General features: G+C 39.2%; 1 protein-coding gene across 1 annotated transcript in view; it reads right to left on the reverse strand.

Moving 5' to 3' along the window:
• adarb2 (adenosine deaminase RNA specific B2 (inactive)) overlaps positions 1-7,234 on the reverse strand; it is a 224,321-nt gene extending 217,087 nt beyond the window's left edge. Inside the window, exon 1 of the mRNA XM_065007116.1 lies at positions 6,813-7,234. Coding sequence (XP_064863188.1) covers positions 6,813-6,915 — 103 coding nt within the window. The 5' untranslated portion in view covers positions 6,916-7,234. The remainder of the gene's footprint in view (positions 1-6,812) is intronic.
• Positions 7,235-10,393: the final 3,159 nt, after the last annotated feature.

A 10,393-nucleotide genomic window follows, 5' to 3' on the forward strand; every position in this document is an offset into this window, starting at 1 on the left:
GCAGGAATGACTCAGATGATAATAGAACTGATCATCCTAATTAACATCATACATTGTAGAAATAGTATGCCAATAGAATGTGTAAGGTACTAGCGAGAATCTGGCAGGATTTCAGATGGTTGGTTATAAGTCGGTTATAAGTTCTAGGTTAACCGTATGATAATGACACTGCCTTAATTGAAAGGAGAATGATATTCTTTATTTTTTTTAACATGCAATATGAAAATGAGACAAAAACATTAAAATAAGTAATTTCAAGTATGAAACTCCACACAAATAATGGTTAGATTCACAGAATATATAGAGGGGCTGCATAACACCTAAACACACACATATCTATATATATATATATATATATATATATATATATATATATATATGCACACACACACACACTATCATAACTCTATGTCATTTAAGGTGAAGACACCATTGTCCCAATAACACAATTCTGCATGTTATTTTGAACTATATCTACTGGGGCAGATATCTTCCATTTTGAATCAAGGTATAATAATATAACCACTATGAACCGTCTGCCTGTCTGTGTATTGTCGGGGGGCCTACATTGTCCTGCAGAGCTAGATCTCTCATCGTGAAGGGATGACATTGACATGCTAGATGCTTGATTACTTGGGCTTGTTCTTTTATGCAGACTGACAGCTTGTGTTGTTCAGAACTAACTACAGTACACAGATCGTCACATAGATCCTACATCATACAAAATCACCCGTAGATCATGTATGGGTAGTGTAATAATTATCCCATTATACTTGTAACTAGACACTATCATTCATTCAATTTTTGAATAAAAAGCTTTAAAATAAATTATGTATATCATTTTATAACAGCGTACTGTACTGTGTATCCTATGATTGGACTAATTTAATTTCCATATTATGTTATCATGACAACTAATAATTTATTATTATCCATTAAAATAACATTTAAAAATCCCAAAATACAGAGTAAGTAAAGGATGTAGTGATTAACTGAAATTCAAGCAGATGAACTCCTTAACAAGGCAGTTGAGACTTCCTTCTTCCTGTCCCATTGATTTTAATACATTTTGATTGATTCCCGTTATAACCTCAGCAAGGCGATTACCTCAGCAGCTCATCTGTGTTATCGAGACATTTCAGCATGAAATGTGTTTTTCCTCACTGAACGTTAAGCAGAAATTCAAGTGCCAGAAGTCTCAGAAGTCTTTATTATGAGATAATTAGTCATTATGATATTTTGCTAAACTTCTGCTATTCCTTTCCTTGGTCATTTTAGCTGTGGGTTCTCCAGAGAGAACAGTCACCATTTCATGTTTAATAACCTTTTTCTCCCACCCAGTTAAACATTCAGAAGGGGAGGACGCGGTGTCCTAAACCAAGGAATATTTTACACTTAATCAAGAGCGGTGTGTGTGTGTTCGCGCATGCTTGCGTGTGTGTGTGTGTGTGTGTGCCCTTGCGCACGCACGTGTGTGCGAGTCTACGCACAAGGCACCACAATTGCCGGTGGTGATGATCTTCATTAACCCGCTAAATGCCAGAGGTGTTTTGTCACAGATTTTAATGCGTTTATCAGCACAAATATGGCGGAACTGTTTAAGGCCAAAACATTGTTTACATCTCTTACAGCAATACATCTGGCTACAGTACAAATACAAACCCCCTCCCCAAACACAGTGGCTGTGACATTGGTTTGTCCCTTACATTAATAGCTGTGCTAATGCAGGTCATGGCAACTATTCCTTACAGAGAATTCTCCCTGTGCAGTGATAAAACCTACATTAGAAATTGTGCAAGATGAATGTGGAATCAAAAGAGCTAATTTATTCAAAATGCCATGTCTAGTCCCAGTATCGCATTGTAAAAAGAGTAGACTCTCTGTCAGGTCAGTGTGGCACACCAAAAGGTCAGAGACCTCTAAGATGATAGGCTCTGGTCTCAGCTTGCTCCTTATCTACACCTATATGGATATGGTTTGTATCGCCCCAACATTTATGTAAAGGAACCTAACCAGTAACCACCGCGGTCTCTGCCCTCTCGCCACCCGGCTCTGCTCCTCTCTCCTGTCAACTGGTCATTGCAGCCACTATGTAGCTGTGGTGTGATGTCGCTGCCCTGTGACGCGCTAGGCGACATGTCCGCCTTGCTAATAGCTTTGTGATGGCCCCACATCGCTGTCGCTGAGCTCCCTGCCTGACTGGAAATGCACTGACCCTAGTCTGCAGCCCTGTCTGTCTGTCTGTCCGTCTGTCCACAGCCCTGCGCTGTCGCCCTGCTCTGCCTGCTTGGCCCCGCTAGTCCCCCGGTAAGGGAGTGCGTAAATAGTAATTGCTACATAAATTATGTGACACTTGGTGTCAGCGGTTTCTGACTGACTTCCAGTCAGCACTGCTTATGTGTTGTTAGTATAGTTGGATACTAAAAAGAAAATGCTCAGGTATAAATCTATTATTTTCTATGGTCAGAAAAAAAACATTTAGGGGAAGGCCAATAATATAGTTTTTGTGTATAGAGTATATGGAATCTTTTTTTCATTATACCATGTTTGTGCTAAGTATAGAATATTATGATTTTACATAATAGCAAAACAAAACATTACACAATCCCTGATGCAACATGTATAATTAAATATATCTCATCCAGGTGTTGAATTTAATTTATACATTGTAGTAGTCTGGGCTATTTGTCACTGAGAGCGTGTCACATTTTCACAAAGATGGCAAATTGTATTAGTCTTTTGTGGTAGAGACTGCACCGGTCCCGAGGGACTACAGACTAAATCACTGTGGTGTGATTAATTAAAGCAGTGAAAAATACACCGAATGTCTAAGAAACTGCTGCTCACAGTAATGATGGAGTATACTGCTCTAAGGATCTTAACAGACTATCCTCAGAGGCTGATAAATGAAGCACAACTAAATGGAATTCACACAATGCACAGTTGAAACGAGTATAGATAGACAGACAATGTCTGTGGACAGTGTGTATAGTACAATAATCCGTACACATGACTAAATGACGTGCAAATCAAAAAGACATTTGGTGTACGCTTGTGAGAGCATGATGTTGATAGCACTCAAGATACATAAATAGCAGAAGATCAAATTCATATTACATTGAAAATAATTCATGTTAATTATTTCCAATTGTACATTACATTTCCAGGAACGTTTCAGTACCGTAGGTCAATATAATAGGTGATATGGTGAGTAAATGAGGTTTTATATTATACTACTGACACACTCTCCGAGGGGGAGTTGTGACGTGCAAAACACAACTCACACATGCATATAATACAACTTGTACATCTGTGAAATAGGACAAATATAAGCACCCACCAATAGATGTGTATATATATATATATATATATATATATATAGACTAATCTATTTTCTGTGACTACTGCCTAAAACATTGTGGGAATGGGTTTTTACCGATGCATTTTAGAACAATTACTGTTCTGCCCTCAAAGAACAAATCACACAGATTATATTAAACATGTTTAATGAAATCAGGGAGAAAAATCTGCTTACATCCTTTTGAATACACACATAGATTTTAAACCATAGTCCATCTCGAAATAATCTGGAGCATTTGTGAGGGATTAACTCTCAAACGCCATGTCCAGATAATCCCAAAACGCTGCTGCCTGTTTTTGCCTTTTTGCCAAGAGGACTATAAAAAGAATTGTCTGTGCTCTCAAGATGATGAGTGTGTATTAGAATAACACACAAAGTATTAAAGTCTCAAATTCATTATCAGTGAAAAAAAATAACCTACAGCTATAACCATCTGCTGAAGCGTATCGCTTTGTGTAATTAATGGTGGTTAGATTGTCCTGACTGAAAGGGCATTGTCTCTTGGACAAAAAAAGATGTCTGTCAACACAATATACAGGCTACACCACTACAGTATTGGACACCTACTTTTATGTCTATAGTTTACCCCCCCCACCCCCCACCGGCTTCCATTGGCATAACGTGTACAGTGTATTCTCAGTGTTGGTAATGGTGACATTAATGTTGTATTACATTCTACTTGCTAAGGGAGTCTATCATGTTGGACCACAAGTTTACTCGGAGAGAGAGAGAACGAGAGAGAGAGAGAGCTCTAGTTCATTTGCAACCTGCCCCTAATGTCCCTTGCTATCAGACTGAATCAGTACAGGCTGATAAATTAGCCATTTAGAAACTCATAGTGAAGGACTGTGAACTAATGTGCACGTCATTGTGTGGTATTCATATGTAATGCTTAATGTTGTGTAACCAATTCTGTCATTTCCATTATGTAAATACATTTGCCTCAGCACTATATTTTATGTATTTTCTTTCTTGTCTCAATTACTTGGGCTATTAATATCCAAGGTTTATGGAAATGGTGTTTCGGCGTGGTGTGTTTGTAGTTTGATGACAAAGTGCAAACTGTTCATGAAATCTCATTATGATTTCAATTGGTGTCACAAACTTGAACATGTTTTGAGCATTCATCCACACTCTATAGCTCGGGATGCAATACGCAGACACCTCACTCTGAATATACTGTAGGAACAATACTAAAACTACATTTCATTGCCATGACTAGGGTGTGTTAAAATATTCAAAAATACATATTTCCCGACAAGGTGAACATCAAGAAATGTTACATTTTCAACACAAACCTCAGATGTGCACCAGTAGCCTACACTGCGTAGTGACAACACTTTGAGACACTGTAGGAAAAATGTCCCTGTTTCAGACAAACTCACAATTCACCAGATATTTATTGAATCACTTTAGATGAAAATGACTACTCAGAAATCAAAGCACACGCTAGCAAATCCATACAGTCCCCTGTAACTGTCAGTAGATGTGATAAGGGTGAGGGTCCTACCATGCTAACCTGTCAGGGAGAAAGAGACTGTGTAGTCCCCTAACACCAGCTCCTATGTCTATAAAAAAACACTTTATTTTGCCACTGACTAAAGTGATGACAAACTCCTGCACACCATTCAATCTTATTTACTGACAATTTATATTTTATTCCACAATTATTTCCCTGATGTTTTATCATTTCTTGGTAAACAAGCCATCTGGTCAGTGTTGTGCATTCTAATGTTATTTATCTGCTGTGTCTTGGATGTTTCCCTGACCCCTCGAACTGAGCAATGACTCATCTGTAACCTTCTGTCAGCATTTCCAAGTTCCTGACACACTGGCTTGTTTTTAAAGGCCTCCGTGTCATTTTACTCCTTATCACCATAACAGTTACGATGAGAAGTGAATAGTTGAGTGTGAATACTCATTAAGACTAAAAGCCACTGTCTGATGGCTGACATGTGTGTATGCTTCATGGCACTAGGGGATTAGTTCACTATTTAAAGACAACATGTGAAATATGTATATTATTACACATATTTTGACAATAATTGGCTAAATGTGGTATAGCCTAACAGTAGTTCACAGTTAGAAATGTTTTGAACCACACTTCAGAAATAAACATAAACTAACACACACCCCAAAAAATATGACTGGGCACAAAGTAATTGAGGATAGCTGGGGTGTGGTCCGAAGGGGGGCTAGACCCCCCCCCATCCGGTAAATTGGAGAATTTAGACTTTTTAAAACAAGCTAACTACTCTAACTTGATTGATAAACTGAAATGGCTTCTTGGTCGCTAGTTATGAGGTTAGGCGATAGGGAACCTATGTGGGTTAGCTAAAGCCAACTTCATTAAATTGCTAAGTGGCTAGTAATATTACAGAGAAGAAACAATTATAATTGTAAAAAATTATTATAATGTTAATGATAATAATACACCTGTGGCCCCTATTGGTAAGATGTCTCTCCTAACACACATGATGCTACTACATTCTAAGGTGCTGGGTGATTGGCTGCATAATATTGCATAAGGCTATAAGGATTAATCATTTATGTTTGAATTAAATGTATAAAGATAAGAAAAATAAGCAAACATGTTACTAAAATCTGTTTAAAAGGGTCACTCAAGTGAATTTAGGATATGTCACTGTCAAACCCGTATTACAATCTATGGTCTGGGCTACACAGCATAATTGGAGTCAGACCTCAAATGCATGTTTATTTAGTCATTCTTGTGCACATCCAAGCCAAATCCTACTCATGAGTGTAGAATGCATTAATTATTAATCAAAGGGCAATAGGACTACAGCGTGTGATGAATTTAAACTTGTTAAACACTCTGGATTAGGCTACTGTGTAGACTATAGGCCTAGCTAGGCACAAGTTACACAAAGTGGATCAAATATTGCAAAATATTGCTACTGAAGTGTCTGTCGTACAATGGGCTACATTATCCGGAGGTTCTTTTTCTTTTTGGGAGGTCATTAGGGTAATGTGGCAACTTAAAAACCAGCACATGGATGCGCTGATGTCACGCGCTCTTTGTTGAAGCATGGCAGAGAAAGCTCTCCAAACGTTTTCCTTGTGAAACGAATTCCAATACCTATATGCTACCATTCAAACATAATCCATGGCGTTTTAATGACTCAAAGCAAACAACATTGTTTGAATGAAGCTAAAACTTCAACTTTGATTGGTGACTATGCGTCATGATGGGACAGGTGATATGTTCTGCTTTGTGTGCACAAAAAAAGGAAATACTTCAATTATTACACATGTTTAGGCTAATATTTGAAATGTCCAGGGATAAAAAATAAAAAATTCTAGTACCTAAACCTCGTGCGCTACGCAGTATAAGGTTGTCATTGCTCTCCGCTACAGACTCCAAGGTGCGCGCGACCTCTGCGTTTGACACGTAAAAATAAAACATAAAAATGCATATGAAAGTTTTTACCTTTTCTCTTTGACCTTCTTCTCCTTCTCCTTTTGAACTTGCATTTGACTTGACTGCCCGGAGTTCCCGAGGTGCGGGTGTTGCTTTCAAGAACTGATGCCATGTAGTGACAGTGGAGAATCGCGCGAAATAACTTGTTCTGCTTCTTCTTAGCAGTTCGTCATATAAAACAGTCCTTGGTGACGGTGTGGATGATTTCAGACTTCTCTTTATTCCCTTGCCGAACTCTTCTTACCAGGGAGTGCGTGCGTCTCGCTGCTAGAGCACTATGAGTACAATTACTCCTGCAACTCCTGCAAACCTCTGTCTCGAGAGCGACGGTTGTGTTTTCTGGACTGCGCGAGAGCTCACACTGGTGTGATGCCGCCTCCCCTCGCGCAGGTTGTATGTAAAGCGACGTCTAGTTTTCTGCACCTCTGCGAATTTTGCCAGCAGCCACTTTGAATCCAATCATGCAGGAAGCCTATCTATTTGCTACCGCAAATTCTAATTAGACCCAATCATGACTGTCTCCTTGCTGTGACATCACGAGTAGCTCCGCCACCAACCGCCTGCACAAGAGCACGCACCCATTCTTTCCTTCTTCCCTCACTGTCTTGCAAACTCAGCGCCCATTCGGGCTGAGTGATTTGGGTGATGCCTTTCTCGTCCCCCAGGACAAGACATGACACAGAGGTAAAGATCTGCCTGTGACAGACAGGGTTCTTCGTGGTTTGTTTTCACTGTGTGTCTCCTTACATTATTGTCTGTTTGTGTCCATATTGTGCCATGTAGGATTATTGGGATTCTGAGAGGATTATGATTATTATGTTTTTTCAAAAACCTCTCTTGCTCTCTCTCCCTTTAATTCTTTACCAAAGTGTAGGTTCTGTAACATCATTGGCCATACCCCCCCCTTGTTGCTATTGTAAACTGGTTACTCAATGTAATTAGAGCAGTAACAAGACATTTTTTGTCATACCCGTGGTATATGGTCTGATATACCACGTCCGTCAGCCAATGAGCATTCGGGGCTCGAACCACCCAGTTTATAAGAGACATTATATAATTGTATATATTATTAACATACAGCATTATCCAGTTCAAGACAGCAAAATATTCTTACATTTTTGTAACATAGTTATATCATACATGGAGTGGGACAGGATAATGACTGCATGTTATTCTGTGTAAACAATTATTACTATATATGAGGGCTTGACAGATTCATTTTGTTTTGTTTACTCACACACTTGGGACTGTATAGTCAGTGCATAGGCCAACGTAATGCCATTTCATTTGTTTTCTGTGTTCTATTTAGGCCGAGAGGACAGAACAGCAGACGTTATATGAATTTCCACTCCAGAGGTAAAAGTGTTCTGAGTTCTGACAGGTTATTGCCACTGAAAAGTTTGAAGAATATGACATTTTGGCATTTTGTGTTAAAGCACAGTGTTGAGTCTTTCAGAAAGCATTATGTGCTTTCTCTAGCTGGCGGACATTTTGATTCCCCTAGCCCTCAGTGCTCTCTGCAAGGCCAGCTGTATGGTGAAGGTGCTGTGGTGCCAAAAACAGTCACTATCATACAAAAATCACACAATTTTAACTGCAAGCAAGAGCACAATAACTCAGACTATGTAAAAGAAAAAGAGTAAAAATACTGTAGCACTACCAACTGTTTCACAATACTGTATTACAATATCCACTACATAATTACTTTTTACAAATATGTTTAACATGGGAATTAAGCTAAAATAAAAAACAAAACAAATATAACCTAAAATCAGAACCTAAAAAACCTTGTGAAAGTCAGTGATCCAAAACATAAAGCAAACCACCAATCACATTGCCTAATAATAATGCTGATGTTTTCCTGAGAGAAAAAAACACACACACACACACACTCAAAACATACATCAAGCAACATCATGAAGGTTTAACCTTCCTACTCCAATTTATTTCAGTTCTGACATTAAAAAAAGCCCTGCATTTTCAGAAACCTGACATGTTTGCTGATGTCAGTCGGAAGGAAAAGTCACTTTGAGATTCTTTTGTAATGGCGAGCAGGACTAGGGGAGGCTGGAAACATTTCCTGGATGCCGGAGGGGGGAGTGGTGCTGCGCTGCGTAATGTAGCGTTCTCAGGTCTGTCCGATGGGACACAGCCTGCCCCGAGGACACCCACAAATATCCATGTAAATTGCAGTTTAAGAGAAATCAATGGAAGTGACAAGTTGCCAATGCCACTATCTGGGGACGTACTGAAGGTGTGTGGGGTTGAACCATTCACAGATAATACTGAGGAGGGGAAATTTACAGCGGTACGGCTGCAGAGGCTATACACTGTTTAGGAAGTCTATGGAGCGCTATGGGGTACTGTGGCTGATTCCAGGTCGGTTCTTACCCAGATCGAAATGGTCGCTACACTAGAGTCCATACTGCACATTTTCTGTGTTAGAACTGCGTCATTGAAGGACCAAAATTCCTCCTATTTCACTTGTTTCCTGTATTAAAGGTTTCTCTCCATTTCCCAAGTAGCATGTGATTGATGTGCATCTGTTGTGCGACTCCAAAACGTTATATACTTTCAGGGCTCTCCAGCTAGTCAGCCTGTAATAGAGTTCTCTATACTGACCTCTGTCCATGGTGCTGACCTCTCTCCATGGTGCTGACCTCTGTCCATGGTGCTGAACTCTATATGGCACACCCAAACAGAAAAGGAAAATTCTAGATGTGAAACAACAGAAAACATTTTTCAACCCCATGCTTACTCGACCCATGTCTTACTCTAAATACAGGGAGGAAAATACAACCTTTTATAATGTAGCTGTTGTATTGTGCACAAAGCTATATAAGTCATAAACACATGCTATGTGTAGTAACCACATTCATGCATACTGCATGTATTGAACAGCAGGATCTTGTTCCAGTATGTAAGTATTGGTATTACTAGTATTCTTATTATCCCTCATGAGTACTACTATAATTTAATATATCAATTTAAATTGGGCATCACATTTGATGTGATTCATTAGCAATCATTATGTATGTAATATTGTCACTTGATCTTATTCAGCACACCCTTAGGCTAAGCTGTTAATTGTATAATACAGTGTCTCAATATGGACAGTCAGGAATAGAGGGGGCTAGTTGCCTCCCATGGAGATGGAGTAGTCTATGTCTCCATAGCAATAGATGAATTCATCATATCACACCACGCCACATGTGCCACGCATCAAATTAACACCACTCCTCTTCAAACAGGTTTCTGCTTGAAACTGATAACAAGCAAGTGCCATAATTAAGCACCTTTTTACCTCTAACATCATCACCTCAATACACTTACGATCATGTCAGCATCACTGTCATCTGACTCCATAAGGCTACATTTACACAGGCAGCTCAATTCTGATCTTTTGCCAACAATTCAGCAAAATATTAGAATATATCAGCTGCCTGTATAACCCCAGCCTTCGAAACTTACTTCCTTACTCTCCAAGGTTATAATTTCCCTGGATGTGTCAGAAATAGGAATCAGAAGTAATGCACTATATATGGAATAGGGTGCCATTTCAGACATAGACCCTTGCTGTTTTCCTCCTG

The sequence above is a fragment of the Oncorhynchus nerka genome, linkage group LG22 (genome assembly GCF_034236695.1).
Source record: "Oncorhynchus nerka isolate Pitt River linkage group LG22, Oner_Uvic_2.0, whole genome shotgun sequence".
Lineage (NCBI taxonomy): Eukaryota > Metazoa > Chordata > Actinopteri > Salmoniformes > Salmonidae > Oncorhynchus > Oncorhynchus nerka.